Source organism: Protopterus annectens, chromosome 4.part0, assembly GCF_019279795.1.
Source record: "Protopterus annectens isolate FY-2018-M chromosome 4.part0, PAN1.0, whole genome shotgun sequence".
NCBI classification, from domain to species: Eukaryota; Metazoa; Chordata; order Ceratodontiformes; family Protopteridae; genus Protopterus; species Protopterus annectens.
The window spans coordinates 873,330,546-873,357,648 of record NC_056733.1 but is presented as its reverse complement, the minus strand read 5'-3'; the positions used below and the strand labels follow the sequence as shown (position 1 = coordinate 873,357,648).

The window sequence follows — 27,103 nt, the reverse complement described above, 5'->3', positions numbered from 1 at the left end:
AAGCACAAACGACAGAAATGGGAGCTCTTATGCTGGCTCTTCAGGCCTTTCATCATCTTCTCTTTAGGACCTCTTGATATATTCATGGACAATACTAGTTATACAAATGGGAGGGGGGGTTGGGAGACAAGATCTTAACTGCTTTGCTGACTGGCACTTCTGGTATGCGATCTGGCTGTCAAGTATCAAGTGACTCTTCAGGCAGTTTATATTCCTTCATATCAAAAAACTGCAACAGACACTCCAAGCAGATCCTTCACTCAATCCCAAGAACGGATGCTTCACGTGCATTTCTGGACATTGCTCACCAGTTGGGTACTCCTCAAGTAGCTCTCTGCCTCTCCTCTGAACAGTCCCCCAAGTCCTCTGGTATGGAAGGTGGCAAGGATGTTTCTTTATGCACTCCCTCCCCTTCCTCTTATTCCAAGAGTCCTGTTCAAGATTCAATAGGATGCTCCCAAAGTGCCTTCTTTCTGTAAAGGTTTATTCTACTAGAGCTGTGGCTTCTGGTGATTTTTTTCAAGGGTTCAGACACCAATTCTATTCTTGACGCAGCTACCCAAACTTCTGCAGTACGTACTCACTCCACCCCCCCCCCATTTTTTTTTTCCTTCCTGGATGGGCAGGTTCTCTTTGGTTTTCTTGGACTGCTGTTCCTACCGGAGCAATCTGTTCTGAAGATGGTATGCCTGACCATCACCTTTATGTCCTACACTACACGACTGCGTAGGCCACGTTCAGTGTACCTTAAAGCAACTGTAGACTTTGGTATACTGGCTCGACGATGGGATTCACAGCATGGAATCCCATAGGTATTGAATCCTACAGCAGTGAAGTCAAGGACATCTACCATTACAGCAAGATTTTACACAACTGTACTTTATGGAGGGAGGGACAACTGTATAACCCTGAAAATATCTATTCAGTTTGAGGGTAAGTTAGTTCAGTATAGTAGCAGGTTAAATGAATGACAAACATGCAAATTATGAGAGCTTAAAGTAGCTATTTTTGAGGACTTCACTTATTAGTTTAGTAAAGTTAAGTTGGCTTTTAAGAGCTTAGATAAAGATAAAAAAAGCCTAAGAACCTAAAGTGCCATGCTTTAAAATTTTGAAAACAAGAAATTCATGGCAACATTTGTGCAGGTGCTTCCACAACAGTTTAGAAATGATTCACAAGGATCAGTTTACCCCATAGATGGGAAATGCACACTATTACAGTGAGGGCCACATGGGCATAAACTTATAGACACTTTCTGGATGCAAACACACTATTAGTTTATTTTTTAATACAAGTTAAATCAACTAAAGGTATAGCCTTATCCCCAAAGTAGCATACAAAGATGAACTGTACAAACCCACCAATAAAACTGGGTGGATGTCTCAATTCTTAACTTCTCAAGATACTGCATCTCTGTAATTTGAGTACAGGAGAAGCAGTCAAACACTACAGCAACAGGCTTACAAGCATTAGATCTCTACAACCTATTTACAAAGCTACAAAAGGGAACTTTTACACCACTGCCCAAGGCATTCTGTCTACTGGGTTGTTAGTCAAACATCTTTGGGTAGAATATTTGATGTTAGAGGAACATATGCATAAATACAAATCCAGAGGGGAGGACAATTTAGACAGACACCTCAACCAAGTCTTTGTACATTGTAATCAAATTTTACTCCAGGATATGGAGGTGTTACCCATCCCCACCTTTAAAGCCCCTGCTCTGACACTGGTACTTCACAAGTATCCAATTCCAAAAGGAAGTAGTTTTAACATTTTATTAAGAGACATAAAAAAACAAAATACAACTTTTCAAGTGAACCATTCAAACTAAAGAAACAGTCTTCAAATATTTGCAGACTTTGGGTACTAAATCTTATCGCCGTTTCTGAAAAATGTTCCCACGTCCACCACCACGACCCCGGCCTCTGGCAGCCACTGTAAAGAAAAAAAAAATCTGTTAGCTAAAACTGTAGCTTCCATTTTGAGTCAAGCAAGCTCCCATTTCCATGAGTTCATATAGTCAAATGCACAAACTAAAGGCCTTTCAGGAGCCTTGCATTCCACATCTCTGTACACCTCTGCTACACTGCACATACTGCTACCATCCCAACTACCAAACTGGGCATGGCTGCCACAATGACCAGGAGAGGCAAGGGCAGCAACTAAAAAGGAACACGTAAAAGGGGACACTGATCACGTCTACAAATCAACTAGGACCGTTAGGCAAGCAAGGCTGCTGACTAAAATAAGACAGTGGAATATGCAAGGCAAAGTTTAAGTTTAAAAATACTAAATTTAAAAGCAAATCACTGTTCATTCAGAAGTGCCCTATTAACAGTCCACACAGTAAAACTGAAATTGAAGGACTACACCCTAAACACTTCCTCCCCAGAAAGAAAATTTCCTTCCAAGTCAACTTCTCTATCCTGCCATAAAAGCAATGCTCTTTCCCTTGCTGTGACATTCAATGCAATTAAAGCTTCCCCAGTGCTTAAGGGAGGCTTACACAAAACTAGTAAACACAGCCTCTTGCCACCACACAAACTACATTAACAGCTCTGGCCCAGAAAAAGAAAGCTAGGATCAAGGCTGTAACACTCTCAATACAGCTTTAAAAAATAAAGCCTCATCTAGAACACTTTCAAGAGTGGAGACCAGTACTCAACACTTTAGTGAATCAAGGGAACTCTTCTCCCTTCACAAACAGCAATGCAGTTTTAAAGTACTAGGTTGTCAAGCCTAGAGGTAGGTGTGTGCGTTGTGTGCGTGGATCAGACCTTGGTAAGGTGAAAGATTATACCTGCATAGATACTTCCATCAGGTAATTTTGGATGGAACACTATACACAGGTGTGACAATATTCAAGTAGCAAAACTGGAAAGTGGGCACCGAAGAGATATTCACCCAAGAGCTTCATAACTACACAATCTGGTAATTACCAGTTTACTTTAACAGGAGTTTAACATCTGCTCAGGTATGAAGTTCAGTCAAGCAAAACTGCAGTATCCTGCTAAGAACAGCACGCCCATAGTCAAACTCGTGGCCCATATGCCAGAGATTCTGATTAATGGCACCCCCAGCAAGAGTCAAACCTCTCTCAACTAGGCACACCTGCCAAGTCACATCAACAAATGCTTGCATTTGTTGGCTGAAATGAGAAGGCTGTAACATTCACGTATAAACATGCTAAAAGCAGCACCTTGCCCTTACTACTGAAGTGCATACCATTGAACTGGGCCCAATATATAAAGTTCGATTTTATAAACTGTACTACCATTACTAGGATGGCTAACAAAATTTCCCCACCCAATATTTAATTATAGCTGGATATGGGGGAAAAAAAAAAAAAAAAAAAGACACCCTGAATGGGACCCTGTGCAACTTCCCTAAATTATTAGGGCCTTAATAATTTGCTATTAAAGAAATTAAACTGGCAATTCCATGTTCAGAGTCTCAAAACTATATCAGGATAGGAACTAAACAGGTTATAGTACAGAAAAGTATAAAGACAACCGCACATAAGTATTTATTTTACATTTGATAACTGGGGAGAAAAGCTCCACATAGAAAAGTTAAATACATTTAGATATTTAGACATTATCAGTATACACAAATTACATTTTTACAGTGGCATGAAACACATCAGTTACAGTGGAGAGCACAAAACATTTAAAAATAAAGGTAATAGATGTGGTGTACAGCTGAAATTTGGAACATAGGTAGAACACATGCATAGTACATGGGTACACTACACACATTAGCCAGTGTTGCAAGAGTGAGAAAGTACAGTTGTGTACAATGTAGAGGTTAGAATGTATTCACTGTTGCAGTCATTAACATTTGGGTAATCCTGCTGGCAGGTTGCCCTCAAGTCGGCCTGAATTCCAAAGTCCTGAGTCGGTTGCTGTCACCCCTTCCCTGACATCAGGGGTATAAACGATGTGGCAGACGCCATTTTCTTTAGTTTTTCTTGCCCTAGATGTCAGGTGCCCCCAAAAAAGGGGGGCAAGAGGGGGCTGGAGTTTATTGGACTGGAGAAGGAACAAACATATTGGGAATAAATAAGGGAAAGGTAAGAGTGGGACGACACCAAGAATTTGGACTGCAGGTTTAGAGACTGCCTTCCCTATCAAGGGCTGAAAGAGGTGCAGACAGAAATTAGGAGTCGCCTAAACGAAAGACCACCACAGTTTTTAGTAGATCTAGAATAGAAGCTGCTGTTAAGAAATAATTATTGCATTATATAAAATATTCTAAGATAACTACAAGAAGCAAGTTGGAGTTAGAAAGGATTGGAGAGATTGGATAAGCAATTAAACAATGGGGGGGGGGTATATGTACATCTCCCAATTATGCAAAATTTGCAAGATTTTTGCTTGGAAATTTTTACATTAGATATTTTTAAACAATTAGACTCCACGGGATTTTTCTCAGACAGCAAATGTTGGAGGTGTGATGGGGAAGGAAAAAGGAAATTGGGAGCATACTTTGAGTGTAATGAGTTGGCAGACTTTACAGACTACTCTGTTGGAGATGCTGGGTGAGCAAATACTCTGCTACGGTACAGAATCGTAAAGTACAGTTGTGTGCAGAGAGTGTATTCACTGTTGCAGTTATCACACACTGGTTATCTGACTGCAGGTAGCACTCAGTCGGCCCGAATACCAGAGACTTAGTATTTTTGCGTCAGATGCAGTCGCTTCTTCCATGTCAGGTAGTCAGGGGTATAAAAACAGGCAGCCGATGCCATTACATCAGTTTTTTTACCCCAAATGTCAGGAGCCCCCAAATAGGAAGTTAGGATATAGTGTGAAACCACCACCAGTAAAGAGTAAATACCAATATCAGCAGGAATAGCCATGGAGGGGAGAGATAAGAGATTGAAAAAACAAGGGGGCTGAAGGGAGGGAAATCAGGAGGGGCTGAAGGGAGGGAAACCAGGACTGCAACAGTGAACACACTAACATCTACATTTATGGCAAGTATACACAACCATACTATGTTCGTGTTTCACTGTTGCAGTCATCACACTTGGGTTGATTCCCAAAGCTGAGGAAGGGTGGAGGCAGTCAAGAAGAGTTAATGCTGGTTAGTAGGCCTTGCAAGACTGTTGTAGCAAATCCTGCCCTGGATTTGGAAAAGATAGGCAGGTGGTAATGTTTGGTGAAGGTGTGTACAGAACTCCAGGTAGCAGCTTCCAGTATGTCCCTAGTAGGACTCCAGAAATTCTGTAGAGTTAGATGCAGCCCTAATGGAATGTGTTATGACCCCAAGGGGTTGGTTTTCCATGGTGCTTGTAGCAGAAATGGATGCAGTGTGCTATCCATTTGGAAATGGTTTTGAAATGGCCTTGCCCTCTGACCCTGTAGCAAAGTAGACTAGCAGCTGGTTAGATTTGCTGAAAGGCTTAATCCCATCAAGACCGAATCTGAGCAGTCTGTGCACATCCAAAGAGTGCAGTATCTTTTCCCCTTTATTTTGAGGATTAGGGAAGGTTGGCAAATGGATGGATTGGTTGAGAGCCACACTGGACACCACCTTAGGCATAAAAGGGTTAGTCCTGAGGGAAACCTTGTCGGCATGGAAAATAAAGGGTTCCACAGCCATCAGTGCTTGTAACTCATACATCCTTCTAGCTGAAGTGATAGCTAGAAGCAAGGCTGCTTTCCAAGAGAGGAATTTTAGCTCTGCTGAAACAGCAGGTTCAAAAGGTGGAAGCGTGAGCTTGTTCAAAAGGTGGAAGCGTGAGCTTTAGTACAAAGTTAAGGTCCCAAGCAGGGGGTGGGCATGCTCCTTGGTGGCCATAAGTTGTTTGCCCCTCTCAGGAATTGTTTGATGAGGGTGAGAGAATAGAGGCAGCTCTGTATAGTAAATGGGCTAAAATGGCAGAGGCAAGGATCTTAATGGAGAAGGACAGGCCTCTGTGCAGTAGTTCTGCTAGGTAATCCAGGATTAGAGGCAAGGAGGGTAGTGCTGTGTCCTTTCCTTTAGACTGAATCCAAGAGCAGTACCTTTTCCACTTTTCAGCATAGGACTTCCCAGTATTGGGCCTTCTGGCTTCAAAGATGACATCCAGCACCTGTTTGCTTAGGGTTGCTGGCGGAGTATTTAAGAAATAAGCCAGGTTGCAAGATTTAGGGTTAGCAATTGTGGATGCAAAATCTGTCCCTCCTGCTGAAAAAGCAGGGTTGGGGTCTGCTGTAGGTGCCAGGGTGGCACTGTTGTCCAGCTGTGCAGGAGTGGGTACCAGTACTGGCGAGGCCATTCCGGGACAATCACTAGAGAAGGGGCAGAGGTGGGAATGCATAGGAGGTTTTCCCATTGAAAAGATAGGGCATCCACTTCCAGGCTCTGCTGCGAGGGTTCCTGATGCAGAATTTGCTTAGTTGGTGGTTGTCGGGGGATGCAAAGAGATCCACCTATGGGGTCCCCCATTTCTGGATCAGAAGGCTGAAGGTGCTGGGCTCCAATTTCCACTTGTGTGGGTCTAGGAGATTTCTGCTCAAATCTGCCAGTGAATTTTGTTTGCCTGGCAGGAACTGAGCTTGTAGATGGACTTTGTTGTCCAAGGCAGTGTTCCACAGGGCCATGGCTAACTTGCAGAGTGGGTTCCCCCCTGCTTGTTGATGTACCACAGAACTGTGGCGCTGTGTTTTTATCAGCAGTTGTCCTGGACAGAATATGTGTCTGAAAGCGGTCAAGGGCATTCTGTACAGCTAGCATCTTTTTGGTTGATGTGCAGATTTTTGACTTGGGTCCAGTGGCCCTGAATACATTTGCCAGCCATGTGAGCCCCCCATGCATAGTCTGTGGTCAGGATCTGGGCGGCTTGTGGTTGAGTAAAAGGCAGTCCTTTGTTGTGGTTGCATACTTCTGCCCACCAAAGGAATTATGTCCTTAGACAAGGTATGATGGGAATGACTTGTTTCCAGGTCCTGAGAATGTTGGCACCAAAGACTAAAAAGTACCACTGAAGTTTCCTCAAATGCAGTTTTGCATATGGAATTAACAGAATGAGGCCATAAGCCCTACGGCTTGCAGTATTTTTCTTGCAGATCGCTAATGGCCACCAGAACCCAGCTATCAGCTAGACCTGTTTTTCTGAAGTGAGGAATGCCATCTGGGAAGTTGTGTCCAAGCTTGCTCCCAGGAATACAATCTTTTGACTGGGTACCAGTTTTTTTCGTTGGTGTGCCCCAATGAAGTGAGTAGGCTTTTTACAAAATGACAGGTGGTGGTGAAGCAGCAATTTCTGTCCGCCTGAATCAGGCAGTCGTCCAAGTACGGGACAATTTGGATATTTCTCTGCCAGCAGTAAACAATGGCTGGAGCCAGGCATTTTGTGAATACCTGGGCGCAGTAGATAAGCCAAAGGTAAGTGCAAAGAACGAATAATGCATAGACCCTCTCTGAAACAGGGATTTTCTGCATGACTCCCTTATGGGGATGTGGATATGGGCTTTTTTAAGTCTAGGGTGACTAATCAGGCATCCTTGGCTAACGTACGGAGAAGCTGTTGCAGGGTAAGCATTTTGGTACCACCAGGAAGGTGTTGAAAATTGAAAGGTCTTGGATTGGGCACCAGGAGCACTCTTTCCTAGGTACCAGGAATAGTCTGTAGTAGAATCGTTGACCCCTCTGTTCTGCTGGAACACGCTGAATAGCTCTGATATAGACAGGGGAAGTACTTGTTTTTGAGCCTCTGTCCACTAGTTTGGAGGAAGGTCTGGAAACCTGCTTGGGGTTGGCAGTGAATGGAAATAAAATTTGTACCCCTGGGATACATCTAGGACACATCAGTCCTGAGTGATGGTTATCCAGTTTTTTTGCATGAAAGGCAATTTTTCCTCCTAGGGGCACAAACAATTGGGTAGGGCTGGGAAGGAGGGCTGAAAAGCCATAGAGTGCTTTTTCCATAAGGAGGTGACTTACCACTCCCTGCTTTAGGGGTGGGGGCACTCCATTGCTTAGATCTCTGCATACCCTGGGACTGTAGTCTGGGTGGTCTGTTTTCCCTGGGTCTAGTTTGGACAGGCCTGGAAGTTGCTGGAAAAGACCACTGTTTTGAAGGGCAATGCCTACTGAATTTAGGTGGTTGCACCTGCAGGAATTCTTTAACAGGTTGCATAGATTTGGCCTTTTCTTCCATCTTTAACAACTTCTGCTTTGGTGCCAAATAAACGGTCCTTATTCAAAGGAGCGTTTAGTAATTTAGATTTGACATGATCTGGCAAGGGTCTGTTCCTTCAGCCAAGGTCTTCTCAGTACAGAGCCAGTGACTGCTGCCCTGCAAGATGCTTCTAGTGCAAAGCCACACTGCAAAATATGCTTGCTTTCTTTATTTGCAGAATGCATAAGCTCCTGCAGGTCTTCATTTTCTGCACAATCTGGAAAGGTTACCACTTTAGTAAGTTCCATGACATATGTTGCTGGTATTTTAGCATGTGAAACTGGCAATTCAATGTCCTGATAGCAAGAGTTGCAGAGGTGTATACCTTCTTACCCCATCTGTCCAAAGCTCTGGAATCCCTGTCCAAATGGGTAGGATTTTGGCTGTAGTAGCCTCAATACTTTTAGGTCCCTGAAAAAGTATCTCTGGGTCAGCAGTAGGGTTCTTGAAAAGAAACTGGCGAGAATCGGGTACTCTGTAGTACCTGTATGGTTTCCTAAGGGCCGGAGGTAAACACTGGATTCCATGAAATCAACCACCACCTCCAGGACAGGGCGAATAGCTACAGGCCTGTGCTGAGGCAACTGTAAAAATTCCGAATCTTTTTGGACTGAGGACAGTCTTGGCATTCCCAGCGGAAATGCTAGTGTGCAAGGCTTCCCCAAAAGAAAAATCCTCTGGAGGAGAGGCAAAGGGAATGTATTCCTCTGCATCAGAAGTGGATAAGGGCATGTCTTCATAGTCAGAAAGGTCAGTCATCTGACTCCTGGTCTGTAGAACCTGAAGGGAACTCTGTTCTTCGTCTCAAACAGGGGAAGGCTGGCATCCCCTAATCATGGTAATGAGGTCTTCAGCCATTTTAAGCATCTGTTTTTGTGACACTGGTGCCCGAGCATGCACTTTGGTCTGTTTTCTAGGTGTAGTGCGTACTCTGGGCCTAAGAAACTCAGTAGTTTTGGTTGAAGTCGGAAGGACCAATATCGGTTGGACAAAAACTCTCTCAGAAGCCATTGCCCAGTGGCTCCAGACCCATCCAAGGTAGAGACATCCGCAGGTTCCACAGTCTAAGCATTTTGTGGCGCCAGACTCCAGATGGGTCTCAGCAGAAGCCTGCTAATCCATAGAAGCAGGTATCGGGGCTGCAAAGGTGCCAGAGTACCGGCCGACTGGCGACTAGCTTAGCAGAAAAGTAGTAAGCGGTTTTGGACCTATGTGGTGGTCTGTCTTGATCGTTAAATTCAGTAGTCTGTTGGCTTACCGAAGCCAGAGATTGAGTGAAAGAATTTAGCGACAAGGATAACCCAATGACGAATGGTCTGGGCGTAAACAGGTGATGCAGTAAGAATGAAAATCTGAGGTATTTGCTTTCCACAGGCAAGACAATTGTTAACTTTTTCTGACATCGGTTAAAGCAAGAAAAAAGTATCCATAAACGGGGCACTTGGCTTTAGAAGACTTCAGGATTATTCAACTGGAAAACGAAAATTCAGGCAGCGGCCGACCAGCACTTCCAACTGCTTCTGCTTCGGGCTCCCGCGGCAAGAAAGACTGATGCAATGGAGTCGGCTGCCTGTTTTAATACCAGACTACCTTAAGTCATGGAAGAAGCAACAGCATCTGACGCAGAAATACCAAGTCGCTACTATTCCGGCCAACTGAGGGCTACCTGCATGCAGATAACCCAAGTGTGAGGACTGCAACAGTGAAACACAAAGAACATCTACCTAGACATAGTAAGGCCTTGCTCAGTCCAATTATGGTGGCTGCCAATTAATAGAAAATGGAAATCCAAGTCTAAACCAAAAGTGAATACAGTAACAAAGATAAAACTGGACTTGTGATTTTAGGAGATTGGAGCAAATTACAATAAGCTACATAATGTTTGGCTGACCATGATTGGTTAAGTGATGTAGGTTTGCAACTAAAATTAGGTCATGGTTTTCATGTAGAATGTTTACAAGACTGTCAATATGGTTTGTTTTCCATTTAGATAAGAGGTTTAAAAACACTATCAAGTTAAAGCAAAATTAGACACCAATGCTACATGTGATCAGATGGTACAAAAGGCAGTTTCAACCTCAGTGCTAGGGTTCAGTTTTAAACTGCAGGCATGAGTGTAGATTAACAGCACACTTCTGCTGTGAAACAAACATTTGACTGTGCCATGTACGGGTCAATGGTTTTGAACAGACAAGACATGCAGAAGGGGGTCACAAGGACACAATTGTAGCCAATAGCTATGGACAGAACTAGTGTTTCAGACTGGGGGGGGGGGGGGCAGGCAGAATGGGCTACAGAACAGATATTACAAGTCTGAACTAATGTTGTAGAATGACCAAGGACAGTCTTGCAACAGAGCAGAAGGGACAACATTCAGTGAGCCTACAGGATACTTGCAGAGTCAGTTTCTTGTGTAGAGACTGAACTTCTGCCCAATTAAACTGGAACATTCATGGTTATGAACATCTACCTTATTCTTTTCAAAAGACTGAAGTGTACCCGATCTGGAAATGAAGCAGTTCAAGACTAACTTTCACCACTTGGCAACTAGTGAACTTGAACTGTTGCAATACCCCCAAAAAAGGGCCCCTAAAATAAACCTGGGGAGGGCACAGACATCCTATTCAATGTCAACTTATTACAGCCTAGTAATGCCACGTCTTTCAGCAGTTGCATCCTACTGAAGCCTCAAAGCAGTTCGTTCATATCTGCATCAACTCCAAAACCAAGATACATCAGGTATTACATGATGCAAACTGTACTGATATTTGACCTGTCCAATGAAAACAGATTTGTATACCATTAATGGAATTCACATCTCAAAATCTCAACTCATTGTTTGAATGGTTATACATATTTACTGTGGTTGTGGCTTATGTTTTAACAACCTAAATCTAAAGACTACAACCAATGTAAAGTACACTTTGACAGTGTCATTTGCAGTTTTCTAGTGACAATTGTAGTTGCGGAGAGGAATGTTTGAATTGTTCCATTTAAGGCTCGGGGAGCATCCATTGGATTAAGAGTACAAACTCAGAGCTCCACTGGAGGGAATGAAGAGATATCTATAGATTACTTGGGGGTTCTACAAGTTAAACAGCTGACCTTTAGTACCAACAGTTAAAGGGAGGAGAAGCATCAAGTTCTTTCAACATACTGGGGCAAAGCTTTAAGCACAGCATTTCTTGGAAAAGTTAATTCCCTACCCCACCTTCCGATAAGCACCCCTGGTACATTGTCCTGACCAAAAACTGAACTATTTTAAGAAATACCAGATGGTACACTAAACCAAACAATATACACATGGTCACATGGAGTCTTGTGAAAAGCATGGCTTTAGCATTTGAAGCTTACAGTATACGCAGACACTGACCTTATGACCTCACCCTGAAATTGGGGGGGGGGGGGACACAACCAGTTTTGTATGCGTGATAATACTGAAGCACAAACTCAGCAATTCGATGGCTGAAGAGCAGTAATCATTTCCTTGTTCAACTTTCATCACATGCAGCCAGTCCCATTCCCCTCAACCTCACGACAGGCCTAAAGTAAGATCAGAAGATATGCCACCTCTCCCTAGATTAGATTCCAACTCCAACAGGTGTCGCATTGAAGCGGCTTTTCCCAGTGAGGGGTTGCCACAGCGGAACTCCAGTCCACTAACTGACAGTGGATTTTTACAGTCTCCTCTCCCAGACTTCCACTGAAAAAAAGGGTGCGGTTTAGCCTAATTCTCCCAGTAAAAACTGCCAATAAAGCTATAAAACACACAAAAAAAACAAACTTACTGAATGGGCAGAACTCTACCCAAGGTCTCCTTACAAAAGTACAGGTAAGAGGAAGCAAACGTAAAAGCAACATTAGCTGCCCATTCATCAACCATCTTCAGATATGCTAAATTACATCTCAACAAAACAGGCCAAAGTGACAGCAAGCAAAACCACATTTTTAACCAGCTTCAAGAATATTTTAAAAAGCCTTACCTTGTGCTTTGAGAATTGCAGCTTTCCCTCTGCCAGCCCCAGAGCCCTGGTTTTTGTTTTTCATACTTTTTAACATAGGTGCATTCTTTAACATGTCTGGCAATATCAGGAACCTTATTTTGCTGCCTCTGATATAAACTTGTTCCAGCTGTGCTACACGACCATCTCTGTAAGTCACTGTAATATTGGACATCTGCAACAAGATACCAAGTATTAGAAGACCATGAAAGCAATCACCATGCTTTGCAAAGAACACTTTCTTCACCATAAGCACTTGCACAATATCCTCACATCAGTTAATCATTCACATTAATACTACCCATGAGAACTAAAACAGTACAATGAAGGTAAGTTACAGTATACCATTTACTAACTAATCTTTAGCACAACGAAAACCTTCAAGGCAAGCACCTTACTATACCTCAGCACAGGTCAACATTGGAGCTAGTTCCCTTCAAGGATGGGGAAAGCCTTGCAACCTGTTGAACCCAGTCAGTAACCAGTCTCATACTAGAGTTTACAATGCCAAAAAAACGCAGAAAGCAAGGATTCAATATCTTGCACGGCTACATACACCACTAGACTTCCTTGTGGGGAGAACAGGAAGCAACACCCCAAATGAGCAGACATGCAATGGAGTGCATCACACTATTCTAAAATATGCAATGCATGGCAGCGGACAATCCCAACTTAGTCTGAAAACCTTCAATAATTGCTATGACCAGATGCACACCACTCCTTTTTCTGGTAGGGCTGGACAATCTGCAGAAATAGCAGCAGATGAGCAGTAAATGCAGCACTAAAGAGGAAGACATCAGTTCAGCTCAAGCTGTATTGCATCACTGTGCCACAAAGCAAAATTTTTGGAAATTACAGAAGTTATATGGCAACATTTAACCAATGTCAAACATATTGCTTCCGAGCCAAAATTCTTCAGCTGTTCAAAAACATAACCCCATTCAGGCAGCTGTAATGAGCTGCCAAGATTCAGCCACAAAAGTCAACTAGAAAGAAATTACATTTATGCACAAACTGTGCTTCAAATACAATGCATATGAAATACCCAATTGATGAAAGCTATATCAACCCAGGTCAAGGTTTCACTTGTGATTAGTGCTGCTCCAGTACAACAGTTACTGTACCATTAGGGGAAATACATTTTTCCTACTTTGCCTTTAATCTGCCCCTCCCCAGTCAACCATGCGCCAATACAAAACCTGTGGTCTCCAGTAAAACCCATTAGCAACATCTACAGAGCACCAAAGAAATCCGGTTCAATCCTTTTAAGCCTAGGCAAAAATGGCCCATTATGCAGCATGGCAGAGAAGGTTCCAGTGCACACTATGGGATGACATCACCACATCCTTCAATTAATAGGAACTATATGCCCACACTTCAGATTACTCTACAAGCTAATAGACTACACACATTACCAGAAGCATCGTAAACAAGTCTGCAAACCCAGGCAATGCCTAATCTTGTGGGACTTGTATGTAATCCCACCCAAAATGGGAACAGCCTCTCAGCAAGTCAGCTGACCCACAGTTTTGCATTTAAACCCACAAACATGGGAGGGCCGTTTCAAAGCAGCAGTCCTGCTGACTATTTCCACCTTAACTGGTTAGACCCACGTGTGTGGGTTCCTGCATTCAGCAAAGTGACAAACCCTGCCTCCAATAATAATAATAAAAAAGAAACCCAGCTCAACACTGAAAGTTGGGTTTTAAAAGAGAAGGCAAATCCTACTAGCCTGTCAAGCCATATCCAGTGTCACATACTGAGTCTCCATTACTTCCCTTTGTTAGTACTAAACTCCCAAATATGAAAATTTTGAGCATTCTTCAAAGCCTGCACTATCTGGTTAAGCGAGTGAGTTGTCGTAGGAAAATGAAGGGAATCCGTGTACTTACAGAACCAGCTCACCCTTAATCCTCTGCACCAATTGCAACTAGTTCCATAAGTTCTGAGCCAGTGAATAGGCCCTAGAACCATAACACATGCAGACAAGATTAAGGATTGTAAACTTCCCCTGTCATCCAGGTTTTGAAGTTATCAAAAGCCCAATGTACAGCAATCTGCTCCAAATGTTAGTTTAATGAAAACCATATGACATTCGGAAAGGCAAGCCTCAGTAAATACTCATGCAGCTTCAATGTCAGGTCACTGCCAAAATACAGATTTGCTCTTAAGTACCAATGGATTAACACTGAAAATGTGACTGTCCAAAGACCAAAACACTGTAGTAACGAGTGTGCAGATACAGACTTGCCCATCATGCAGCCAGCCTTGGATGATGGAATCTGGTAGGATCAGAAAAGAAAAGGAAGACCATTTGTTTTTTTTTTTTTTTTTTGGGGGGGGGTATAAAAAAGTGAAATCTACCCATCTCTGCAAAAGGGATGGGGGAAGCATGCAATCCAGAAAGTGAGCTCCCCTCTCCCCAAATCATGCCAATGTGCTCCAAGTATTAGGTATAAAATTACTCTTGATTCTGAGCAACATCTGTGCTACCCCAAAAACCATACCCCATCTAGCTAGTGCAGGAATTGAAAGGGAATGTAAATTCACATTTTTGGGAAATAAACATATACGAGAGCTGTTCTATACCATACTGTTTAGGAAACTGCAGATACCTTACCCATGCATCTCTCTGATGTGTGAAGCTCTTATTACCAGGCCTCTGAAAGTGGCAACAACCCAGTCGGACTTTCCTGGTTAGATGCCAAAAATAAAATAACCCACGCTCTGAGACTAGAACTATACAATTAAGCCAGTGGTCAGTGTGAACGTTAGACTTCTCCCTCACCTCATTCTAGATCAGAGACATTCTAGCAGTCACCTCATTCTAGATCAGAGACATTCTAGCCGTAATGCCCACATTATAAATCTGCTTAACAGTTGCTATACTTCAGTGAAGTGCTGAATGTCCAAAAGCAACTGGATTCTTCCCTGCTAAACTACATTTTCCTGGAGACCAAATCTTTTGCAATTTTAATACTAAAACTTCGCAATATATGCCTTGCACACTCCAAAGCTAATCTTTATTCAGCTAGCTGGACTGGCCCCAGTACCAATCATCCCTTCTCATCTGCAGAGATTCATCAAGACTGATGAATGGTCCAGGAGCACTATCCACAACCCCAAGTCATTCTGAATACAGAAATTGAATCAGACACTGCAGAATACTATGCATTATCTAGCATTCTAAACTTATGACAAAGAGCACTATCCACAACCCCAAGTCATTCTGAATACAGAAATTGAATCAGACACTGCAGAATACTATGCATCATCTAGCATTCTAAACTTATTACAAATGACCAAACTCCTACTGTAGTTACATTATACATGCACATGATACGGTCAACAAAAGGCAACCAATCAATTATGAAAAATTGAGTGGTCAGGCTGCTGGGGGAATGTTAAATGTAGTTTTCATGACAAATTAATCATTTACGGAACAAGTAAAGCTGGGCTTTGTGAAGGAGACATGCCATCCTGATTAGAAGGAAAAGGGTGAAAGCAAGCAACACTAGCATTGACAGCAAGTTGCTCTGGTCATAACTGGCAGCAATTTGTCTTTAAAGGAGGGGCAAGGTTCATTTTGCTAGCATACGTAGGCCTCTTGTGGGGTCCCACATAGCATGGAGGCAATGCCGGTAGTATTTTGTGACCCACTGAAGCAGTTTTCTGGAATTTTGCCATCTGCATAACTGCAATCACTGTGGGATCCGTTATATTAGGTCAGCAATGAAATAATGAAAGACAGGCAATAGCATTAAAACTCTGTGGTAAACATGAGAGTTCAGTCCTTGCTCTGCCTTTCAGTGTTAGGTAGGCTACTTCACCAAACCCTAGGCACCTCGCTCATATGAGAGCATAATTGCCTATTTCACAAGCAAAACCATACTAGAGTGGATTCTGGTTAGAAACTAGTCAATGAAAGGAAAAAAGGCCTTAGAAGCTTCATGATTCAAGGCTACGGATTATGCAACTTTGTAAACACTGTGGAACTGCTTCTGAATTAAAGGCGCTGAAGATAATAGCATACTTGTTGGTTTATTCTCAAGCTTCTGCAGAAGTTGAATGGATTTCAGCAATGCAGCTTCACATCAAGGGTGGTACTGGGTTAAGTATGCTGTATGCTTTGAAAGCTGCATGGACTGCATGTGGGTGAGTATTTGGAGAAATACTGGAGGCAGTAGTAGGGTTGGGACAGGGAGTAGTGATTCTGCTCCATTCAAGGAGGTCTGAGGAAGGGGCAAGGGTGGCCTGATGGTTAAGGTGTTTGCCTTACAAACACAAGGTGCAGGGTTTGAGTCTCAAGGGACAATTGGCTAGGCTTAAAATGGCTCGCAAGGGCAGTTAGCTTAGTACTAATCTAGGAATCTATACAGTCTACTTTATCCTCATTCAGGGCTTCATTGCCAATTTATGCTCAGGGCTTTCCAAAACAGGTGGGGTACAACTGCCAGTTTTTAGCTTAGTTCTGCAAATTAGATAGTAAAAGAAAACAAAATCCACAACTCGTATGGAAGCAGCTAGGATCGTGGGCAGAAAAAAAATTATATCTATATCTATACACACACACACACAAATATATATAAATAAATTCTTCATAATCTCAAGATATTGAAATATTCAGTATCACAAAACTATGAAGTCGAATACCCTAAACACCGAACAGAAACTAAACACCCAAAATCATGCATCTACAAAATCTGGAAAAAAAACCCACTACGAAACACATACACGAACATGCATACCTCCCAATACTTCCCTACAACAAACATCAAACACACCTACTCAGTATATGTAGGGGGGCAAGCCCCCTGCACCCCCCTACTTATATACACACACACTAACTCAAGAGGTCGCACAGCACTCCACAACACACAGCAACCCAGCACCACACATTCCACAATCCCTCTGCACAAACATCATAAACACACTAGCACTCCCAACACTAACATTCACACTGCACAACACCTACCCTAACCCACACCTCAAAACATCCCACACAAACCCTCCCAAACCCTAAAAAAGTACACTTACACAATGAGCTATCCGTACTGAGAGTTCGACATTCTGCATTCGACATTTCCAAGAATGCCAACAATATGGCCGACACCATGTGATAGACATTCAGAATGCCGACATTGTAAGAAGTCCACAAAAAAGGAAAATAAAATTTCCTTTAAACTGCTAGCAGGGGGCTCCACCCAGTGCACCCCTCACACACACTCCCACAACTTTAATACATCAACTCTGAGATCGCACTACAGTGCGATGCCGGTTCCGCATTGTCAGCATTCCGAATGTCGATCATATGGTTGTCGCCATTGTATATCCTGCTTCACCTTGCTTAATGATAAACCAAGCAAGGATAACTTTGCTTGACAACAAAAAGTCTCTCACTTTTAAAGCCACCTACTACTATCCACCTTTCAAACTATCTTCACACACACACACACACACACACACACACACACACACTGGCCCTACATGTTTTTTAGTTAGCCCTCAGAGCAGCAAGGCCTGTGACACCATTCCACTTAAAGGCAAAACATACAAAGCTTAGATAGGCCCTAGCCACCAGAGAGCTTCCAAAGCACAAGTACTTGAGCATTCCATGTAAACGTTAAACAGAGTTGTGCTAAGTGCAGAACTGTGTCAAATAAATAGTGACTTTAATCCAACTGCATTTAGCTACATTCCACACAGTTAACCATACAGTTTGTCTTGCTTAGGTCACCCATACAACACATTCGAGTGCATACCATGTACCAGGATATGTACAAAACATTCCCTGCTCAGACAGCTTGCCAACCCCCTTCAAAGCAGACAGAATGGCTTCTTGCTTTCTCTTCATAGTGCATGTGTGTGCCTGTGCAGTGAGGGCTTTGAAGGGCTTAACCCTCTGCCTGATCTTGTTCAGTGTAAAAGGCTACTGCTTGGAAGGTCACGCAAAAGAGATTTAGAATATTAGGCTTGTAAGGCTTCAACTGTGCCTCTGTCCATCAGGCCTTACCTGTATGAGAATCCAAACTAAGCACCCTATGCCAAAAAGCTGCAACAGGGTGTGCATAATTTGAACCCACACGACCACCATTAACATGCTGCCTAAGGCTCTCTGCTCTGCACAGATCAGAAATTAAATATTAAAATCTCTACAACCAGAGTGATGAGCACACTAATACCATACTGGTTACCTGCCAAGGCCTAGCTACAGGGCAGTAGCCTTTGGATACCAAGCAGCTTCCCATTCCATGCAGTCTGCACAGATGGCCGCTTAATCAAACATTATATCCCAGGCACAACTTAACCCCAGATACTGAAGGAACCTGCCACTTTCCTTACAGCTTCTGAAAAATGCAGACAGCATGAAAAAGTACAGTTTTGTACCTACCATAAATGTAGATGTTCGAAGATCCACATTGCTGCAGTCCTTACTTATGGGTAGTCCGCTGTCCTCGCTCGGCCCGAATACCAAAGTATTAGGCTGACGTCTGTCATGGGCGCCTAGATCTGACATCAGAGCGTCAGGGTATAAAGGCGCATGACCGACGTCATATGCTCAGTCTTTTCTTGCCCCAGATGTCAGAAGGCCAAACCAGAAAGGCCACAGCCAAAACAGAATACCTCCCAAAAACATGCCCAACAACAACCATCACCTAAAGCATAGCACCAAGTCTAACTACAGTGGGGAAGGAGGGAGGGTAAATTGGACTGCAGCAATGTGGATCTTCGAACATCTACATTTATGGTAGGTACAAAATTGTACTATGTTCTTCATCTCACATTGCTGCAGTCCTTACTTATGGGTAGAATCCCAAAGCAACGGGAAAGGGAGGATGGTAAAAATCATAAAGCGTTAGGGGCCGCTAAAATGCCCTGTAAAATTGCAGTGGCAAATCCAGCCCTAGACTTAGAATAAAGAGGAAGGTGGTAATGTTTAGAAAAGGTATGCACTGAACTCTTAAGTAGCCGCCTCCAAAATGTCTTTTGTAGCTACCCCCCTTAGAAAGGCCGTAGAAGTAGCAGTAGCCCTAGTGGAATGAGGCCTGATTCCAGCAGGAATCTCCTTACCATGATGGGAATAACAGAAAGAAATACAAAACCCAATCCATTTAGAAATAGTTTTTGTTTTGAAACAGGTTTACCCTGTGAACCCAAAGCAAAAGAAAAACAATTGCTGAGACTGTCTGAACTCCTTGGTTCTGCTCAAATAATAACGCAACTGCCTGTGAATATCCAAAGTATGCAAAATTTTCTCCCCTTTATTTTGGGGGTTTGCATAAAAAGTAGGCAAATGAATAGTTTGATTTAAGGCCACACTAGAAACCACCTTAGGCATAAAGGAAGGATTAGTACGCAAAGATACCCTATCCTTATGAAAAATCAGGAAAGGCTCCACTGCCATGAGGGCCTGTAATTCAGAAACCCTTCTTGCAGAGGTAATGGCCAACAAAAAAGCAGTTTTCCATGACAAATACTTTAACTCGGCAGTAGCTGCAGGCTCAAAAGGTTGTAGAGTAAGTTTTTCCAACACAAAATTGAGATCCCAAGCAGGAGTAGGAGCTCTACGTGGGGGTCTTATATTCTTTGCCCCTCTAAGAAATTGCTTAAACCAAGGATGAGAGAATAAAGGAGGGTCACAATCATAGTGAGCAGAAATGGCTGCAGCATGGACCTTTGAGGAGAAAGACAAACCCTTGTCCAATAACTCCGTAAGATATTGAAGAGCAACACTTAAATCAGGTTTGGAGACATCAAAGTCCTTTCCTTTGCTCCAAATAAAAAATCTCCTCCATTTATCAGCGTAAACTTTCCTGGTACTAGTCCTCCTGGCCTCCAAAATAACATTCAAAACTTGTTGTGGAAGCGGAGACCCTCCAGAGTCTAAAACAGAATATGCCAGGCTGTTAGATGTAGAGACTGAATCTTGACATTGAGGAAGTGACTGTCTTCTTGTGACAAAAGGTGCGGAACCAAAGGCAGAGGCCATGGAGGTTCTCGTACTAAGCTCCTCAGTAGTGGGTAACAATGTTGTAGAGGCCAATCAGGTGCTATCAAAATCATGGTTGGCTTGTCTTGTCTGGCCTTCAAGAGTACCTTGGGAAGAAGAGGCAGAGGTGGAAAGGCATATACATGCAGATTGTTCCAACTGAATGATAGAGCGTCCACCTTCCAAGCTGTGTGATGAAACATTTTTGTGCAAAACTTTGGCAACTGGTAATTTAGTGGAGAAGCGAACAGATCTATGTCTGGAGTTCCCCATAACACTGTCAACTGTTGAAATACATGAGGATCCAATTTCCATTCGTGAGGATCCACTATTTGTCTGCTCAATACATCTGCTAAGGAGTTCTGTGCTCCTGGTAGAAACCTTGCCTGAAGATTGAGGTGTAGATGGAGAGCAGTTTCCCACAGAATCATCGCTTGCCTGCAAAGAGGGTAAGAATGGGTTCCCCCCTGCTTGTTGATGTACCACATGACAGTAGTGTTGTCTGTTTGAATCAACACCTGCCCTGGGTGAAGTAAATCTTTGAAAGCCATCAATGCAAACTGGACTGCTAACATTTCCTTCAAGTTGATGTGCAAATGTTGGAGTTGACAGGCCACGTGTTTTGCACCCATTTTCCATTGAGGTGTGCTCCCCAAGCCTTGTCCGAGGCATCTGTCGTTAGAATCTGACTCGCCTCTGGCCGGGTCACAGAGTCCCTTGTTTAGGTGACATTCCTGAGCCCACCACAAAAACTCCTTCCGAATGCAAGGTATTATCTGAATGACAGTGTCTAGATCTTGGCAGTGCTGTGTCCATACATTTTGAGATACCATTGAAGCTTCCTCATATGCAATTTGGCATTGGGAAGCACCAGAATACAAGATGCCATGAACCCCAAGGCTTGAAGGACTGTCCTTGCAGTCAGCCTGGACCGTAGAGACATTTGATGGAAATAAAGAGAAAGGCTTCTTTGTTTGTCCGGGGTCAAAAAGGCCATCTGGGAAGCTGTATTCAGTCTCACACCCAGAAAGCACATGTCCCGAGAGGGTACTAGACTGGACTTTGTTTCGTTCACAGAATACCCTAGGCATCTTAACACTGCCATCACATACTGTAGATGAAGAAGTTCGTCCTTTTCTTGTGCAATTATCAGGCAATCGTCCAAAGGATAAATCTGTATTCCTCTTAGTCTGAAAAATGCTATCACTGGAGCCAGAACCTTTGTGAACACTCTGGGCGCAGTAGATAAGCCAAAGGGCAATGCAGAAAACTGATAATGTGAATTTCCAGCCCGGAAACGCAGGTACCTCCTGCAACTGGGCCTGATAGGAACATGAAGGCAAGCCTCTGAGATCCAGAGTAACCATCCAGTGTTCTTTTCCCAACAGAGGTAAAAGTTGTTGTAAAGTCAGCATCTTGAACTTTGGAATGTCCAGGTAAGTGTTGAGGATAGATAAATCCAAAATTGGTCTCCACGTGTTCCCTTTCTTTGGAACTAGAAAAGTACAGTTTTGTACCTACCATAAATGTAGATGTTCGAGGATCCACATTGCTACAGTCCTAACTATTGGGTAGTCCGCTGTCCAGTCGGCCCGAATACCAAAGTATATGGCTGACGTCGGTCACGGCGCATTAGACTGACGTCAGTACGTCAGGGTACTAATGCGCATGACCGACGCCATATCCTCAGTCTTTTCTTGCCCCAGATGTCAGAAGACCCTAAAAAGACAAGGCCAAAACCAAAACACACCAAACATACCTGCACCAAAAATATATACAATATATACAAAGGTACCAGAATATAATCTCACCTACACAACCACCCCTAAACACAGAGGGAAGGAGGGAGGGTAAATTGGACTGCAGCAATGTGGATCCTCGAACATCTACATTTATGGTAGGTACAAAACTGTACTATGTTCTTCATTCCACATTGCTGCAGTCCTAACTATTGGGTAGAATCCCAAAGCAGAGGTAAGGGAGGCTGGCAAATTATAAGGAAGCAGGAGCTGATAACATGCCTTGCAAAATAGCTGTGGCAAAACCAGCCCTAGACTTAGAGTAGAGAGGAAGGTGGTAATGCTTAGAGAAAGTATGCACTGAACTCCCAAGTAGCTGCCTCCAAAATATCCTTAGTTGCCACCCCCCTTAGAAATGCTGTTGAAGTGGCAGTAGCCCTAGTGGAATGAGGCCTAATCCCAGCTGGAATCTCCTTGCCATGATGGGAATAACAAAATGCAATGCAGAACCCAATCCACCTAGAAATAGTTTGTTTTGACACAGGCTTGCCCTGCGAACTCAAAGCAAAAGAAACAAACAACTGCTGAGACTGCCTAAAATCCTTAGTCCTGCTTAAATAATAACGCAATTGCCTGTGTACATCTAAAGTGTGCAAAATCTTTTCCCCTTTATTTTGGAGATCTGCATAGAAAGTAGGCAAATGAATAGTTTGGTTTAAAGCCACACTAGAAACCACCTTAGGCATAAAGGAAGGATTAGTACGTAATGATACCCTATCCTTATGAAAAATCAAAAAAGGTTCAACCGCCATAAGGGCCTGTAACTCAGAAACCCTTCTTGCAGAAGTAATGGCCAACAAAAAAGCAGTCTTCCATGACAAGTATTTCAGTTCAGCAGTAGCCGCAGGCTCAAAAGGTTGTAGAGTAAGCTTCTCCAACACAAAATTGAGATCCCAAGCAGGAGTAGGAGCTCTACGTGGGGGTCTTATATTCTTTGCCCCTCTAAGAAATTGCTTGAACAAAGGATGTGAAAACAATGGTGGGTCACAATCACAGTGAGCTGAAATTGCTGCAGCATGAATCTTAATGGAAGAGAAAGACAAACCTTTGTCCAATAACTCAGTAAGATATTGAAGAGCCACACTCAAAATTAGGCTCCGAAATCTCCAAATTCTTTGCTGCAGTCCAAAATAAAAATCTCTTCCATTTTTCTGCGTACACTTTCCTTGTACTAGGTCTTCTGGCTTCCATAATCACATTTAAAACTTGTTGAGGAAGTTGAGACCTGCTGTCTTTCAAAACAGAATATGCCAGGCTGTTAGATGAAGAGAGTGAAGCTTGACATTGAGCAGACAACCGTCCTTCTGAGACAACAGATGTGGAATCAAGGGTAAAGGCCATGGAGGCTTCCTTACCAGACTCCTCAGTAATGGGTACCAGTGCTGCCGAGGCCAATCTGGAGCTATTAAAATCATCCTTGGCTTGTCTTGTCTGACCTTTAGAAGCACCTTTGGGAGAAGAGGAAGAGGTGGAAAAGCATACACATGAAGATTTTTCCAACTGAAAGAAAGAGCATCCACTTTCCAAGCTGTGTGATGAAATCCCTTCGTGCAAAACTGTGGCAGCTGGTGGTTTAGTGGAGAAGCGAACAGATCTATGTCTGGAGTTCCCCATGACACTGTCAATTTTGAAATACATGAAGATCCAGTTTCCACTCGTGGGGATCCATGATTTGCCTGATTAACACATCTGCTAAGGAGTTCTGTGCTCGGCAGAAACCTTGCCTGAAGAGTTAGTTGCAAGCTGAGCGCAGTCTCCCATAAAATCATTGCTTGCCTGCACAATGGGTAAGAATGTGTTCCCCTTGTTTGTTGATGTACCACATGACAGTTGTGTTGTCTGTTAGAATCAACACCTGCCCTGGAAGAAGTAACTCCTTGAAAGCCATTAATGCAAACTGGACTGCTAACATCTCTTTCATGTTGATATGTAGATGCTGTAGTCTGGCAGGCCACTTGTCTTGTATCCATTTTCCATCTAGATGAGCTCCCCAAGCAATGTCTGAGGCATCCGTCGTTAGAATCTGACTCGGCTCTGGCGGGTCACAGAGAGTCCCTTGTTTAGGTGACATTCCTGAGCCCACCACAAAAATTCCTTTTGAATGCAAGGTATTATTTGAATGACAGTGTCCAAATCCTGGCAGTGCTGTGTCCATAGATTTTTAGATACCATTGTAGCTTCCTCATATGCAGTTTGGCATTGGGAAGCACCAGAATACAAGATGCCATGAACCCTAAGGCTTGAAGGACTGTCCTTGCAGTCGGCCCGGACTGAAGAGATAGTTGATGGAAGTAACTGGATAGATTCTTTTGTTTGTCCGGGGTTAAAAAGGCCATCTGGGCTGCTGTATTCAGTCTCACACCCAGAAAGCACATGTCTTGAGAGGGTACTAGACTGGACTTTATTTCGTTCACAGAATACCCTAGGCATCTTAGCACTGCTATAACATATTCCAAATGCTGTAGAAGGTCTTCCTTTTCTTGAGCCAGAATCAGGCAGTCGTCCAAGTAAGGATAGATTTGAATTCCTTTTAGCCTGAAGTAAGCTATCACTGGAGCCAGAACCTTTGTGAATACTCTGGGCGCAGTGGGTAAGCCAAAGGGCAATGCAGAGAACTGATAATGAGAATTTCCAGCTCGAAAGCAGATACTTCCTGCAACTTAGCCTTATAGGCACATGAAGGTAAGCTTCCTTGAGATCTAAAGTTACCATCCAGTGATCTTTGCCCAGCAGAGGTAAAAGCTGTTGTAACGTCAACATTTTGAACTTGGGAATGTCCAGATAAGTGTTGAGGATAGATAAATCCAGAATTGTCTCCACGTGTTCCCCTTCTTTGGTACTAGGAACAGGCGAGAATAAAATCCTAGGCCCCTTTCTGGCACAGGAACTGACTGAATGGCTCCTATTTGGAGCAACAGAGAAATTTGCTTGTGAGCCTCTGTTCTTTGCAGAGGAGGAATGTCTGGCATGCCTTTGAAAGGAGGCAAGGTATGGAAATAAAACCTGTAACCGTGGTGAATGATATCCAGAACCCATCTGTCTTGGGTAATTAAATCCCAATTTTCTTTGAAAAGAGACAGCCTTCCGCCCAGAGGTGCTGCCAGGCGAGAATGTACTGGCAGCTGAAAAGGCAGGTCATTGGGTCCGCTTACGAAAGGACTGACCCCTGCCCTCACCAGAAGTCTGAGCAGGTGAACTCCCTGTCCTAGGCCTAAAAGAACCTTGAGCTCTGCCCCTACCACGTCTAGACCTACCCCTAGACTGGGAATCATAAGCAGGATAAGTCCACCCCTTAGTAGGCCAATTTCTACTAAACTTCGGAGGCTGCACCTGCAAAAAATCTTTAACAGTTTGCATAGACTTAGCCTTGTCCTCCATTTTCTTTAAAACTGCTTCAACAGGCGAACCAAACACATCAGACTGTAAAGGAGCATCCAAAATCCTTGTCTTAACATGCTCAGCTAAGTTCTGATCTCTCAACCAGGCGTGCCTACGAAGAACAGAACCAGTGGCAGCCACCCTCGAGGAGGCCTGCACAGCATCAAAACCACACTGCAAGGAATGTTTACCCACCTGTTCAGACACATGAACTAAATCCTGCAACTCTTTACACACAATACCTTCTGCCAGAGCATCCACCTTAGATTTCAATTGTGAAAGGAGGTAATTCTGATATTTTAACATGTGAAACTGACAATTCAATGCCCTCATGGCTAAAGTGGAAGAAGTATACACTTTCTTTCCCCATCTATCCAAAGCCCTTGACTCTTTATCAGGAGGAACAGGATTTTTAACCACAGAAGCCTTCACACCTTTAGGCCCCTGAGACAGTTTCCGGGTCTGCCCTAGGACTCTTGAAAAGATACTTATGAGCTTCAGGCACCCTATAGTACCTATCCGGTTTAACTGGTGCAGGAGGCAAAGAATCAGGGTTCAGGGAAGCCTCTGCAAAAACATCTTAGACCACATTCAGAACCGGAGGTATAGCTAAAGGCCTATGCTGGGGTCAAAACAAGAATTCCCTAAGCCTCTTCCTGGAATCAGAGAAATCTTGACCTTCCCATTTAAAATGCTCCCTCATGGAATGCAGAGTCTCTGAAAATGAAAAATCCTCAGGAGGAGAAGCTGAAGGAGTAGAATCATCCACATCAGAATCAGAATAAGGAGGATACTCCTGCAAGTCTTCAGCCGAAGACTCAGAAGCCTCGAACAGTGCTCAAAACTCTCAAACTCAGGTTCCACCCTAGGCCTCTTATCAGGAGGGGGCACAGAACCTCTAATCATAGTAATCAAATCCTCTGCCATTTTAAGCATATGTTTCTTAGGCAAAGACCCTGAAGCACTAGGAGAAACCCCCACTGAAGCTACACTAGGCCTGCCTCTCAAAGAAGCCTTGGAAACAGAGGGGGAGGCTCTAACCACCTTAGGAAGAGAGGGAAGAACAGCCACCTGAGAAGCCCCCTCAGCCTGGCCTACTTCCTGAGAGGATACATCCTGTAACAATAAAGTCTCTCCCTGAGACTCCAAAGAAACACCTGGCAGAACCTCCGGCTCCACAGAGCCTTCTAAAGAACCGGCGTCAGGGACTGTCGGTTCTTCCACTCTAGGCTTAGCTGCTTTATCTTTGCGCTTTTTGCCCGAAGCGGGCGTCGGAACATCCGACGGCATTTTATAATTACAACGCTTCCCAAACACTAACCTGGCACAGTCTAACCTTCTCTTAATAATGCGTTTGTTAAATCTTGCACAAGAGCGGCATCCAACAACGTCGTGCTCAGGCCCTAAACAAGGTATACACAAAGTATGGTAATCCCTAGGAGGTATCTGTTTCCCACAAGAAATACAGTTATTCACTTTTTCTGACATCCGGTTAAATACTGAGGCAAGAAAAAAACAAAATATTCCCCAACGGGGTACTTAGCCAACTTTGATTCGGTCTGAAACTCTGACTTCAGAAACTTTCAGAACGCCAACCTGCACTCGCAAAATTGCTTCTGCATCGGACCATGCAGCAAAAAAGACTGAGGATATGGCGTCGGTCATGCGCATTAGTACCCTGACGTACTGACGTCAGTCTAATGCGCCGTGACCGACGTCAGCCATATACTTTGGTATTCGGGCCGACTGGACAGCGGACTAC

The 27,103-nt window shown here is 43.5% G+C and overlaps 1 protein-coding gene across 1 annotated transcript in view; it reads right to left on the bottom strand.

The window, feature by feature from the left end:
• Positions 1–1,764: 1,764 nt before the first annotated feature.
• SNRPD3 (small nuclear ribonucleoprotein D3 polypeptide) overlaps positions 1,765–27,103 on the bottom strand; it is a 60,246-nt gene continuing 34,907 nt past the window's right edge. Inside the window, exons 3-4 of the mRNA XM_044068832.1 lie at positions 12,157–12,349; positions 1,765–1,938 (exon numbers count right to left, since the gene is read on the bottom strand). Coding sequence (XP_043924767.1) covers positions 1,877–1,938; positions 12,157–12,349 — 255 coding nt within the window. The 3' untranslated portion in view covers positions 1,765–1,876. The remainder of the gene's footprint in view (positions 1,939–12,156; positions 12,350–27,103) is intronic.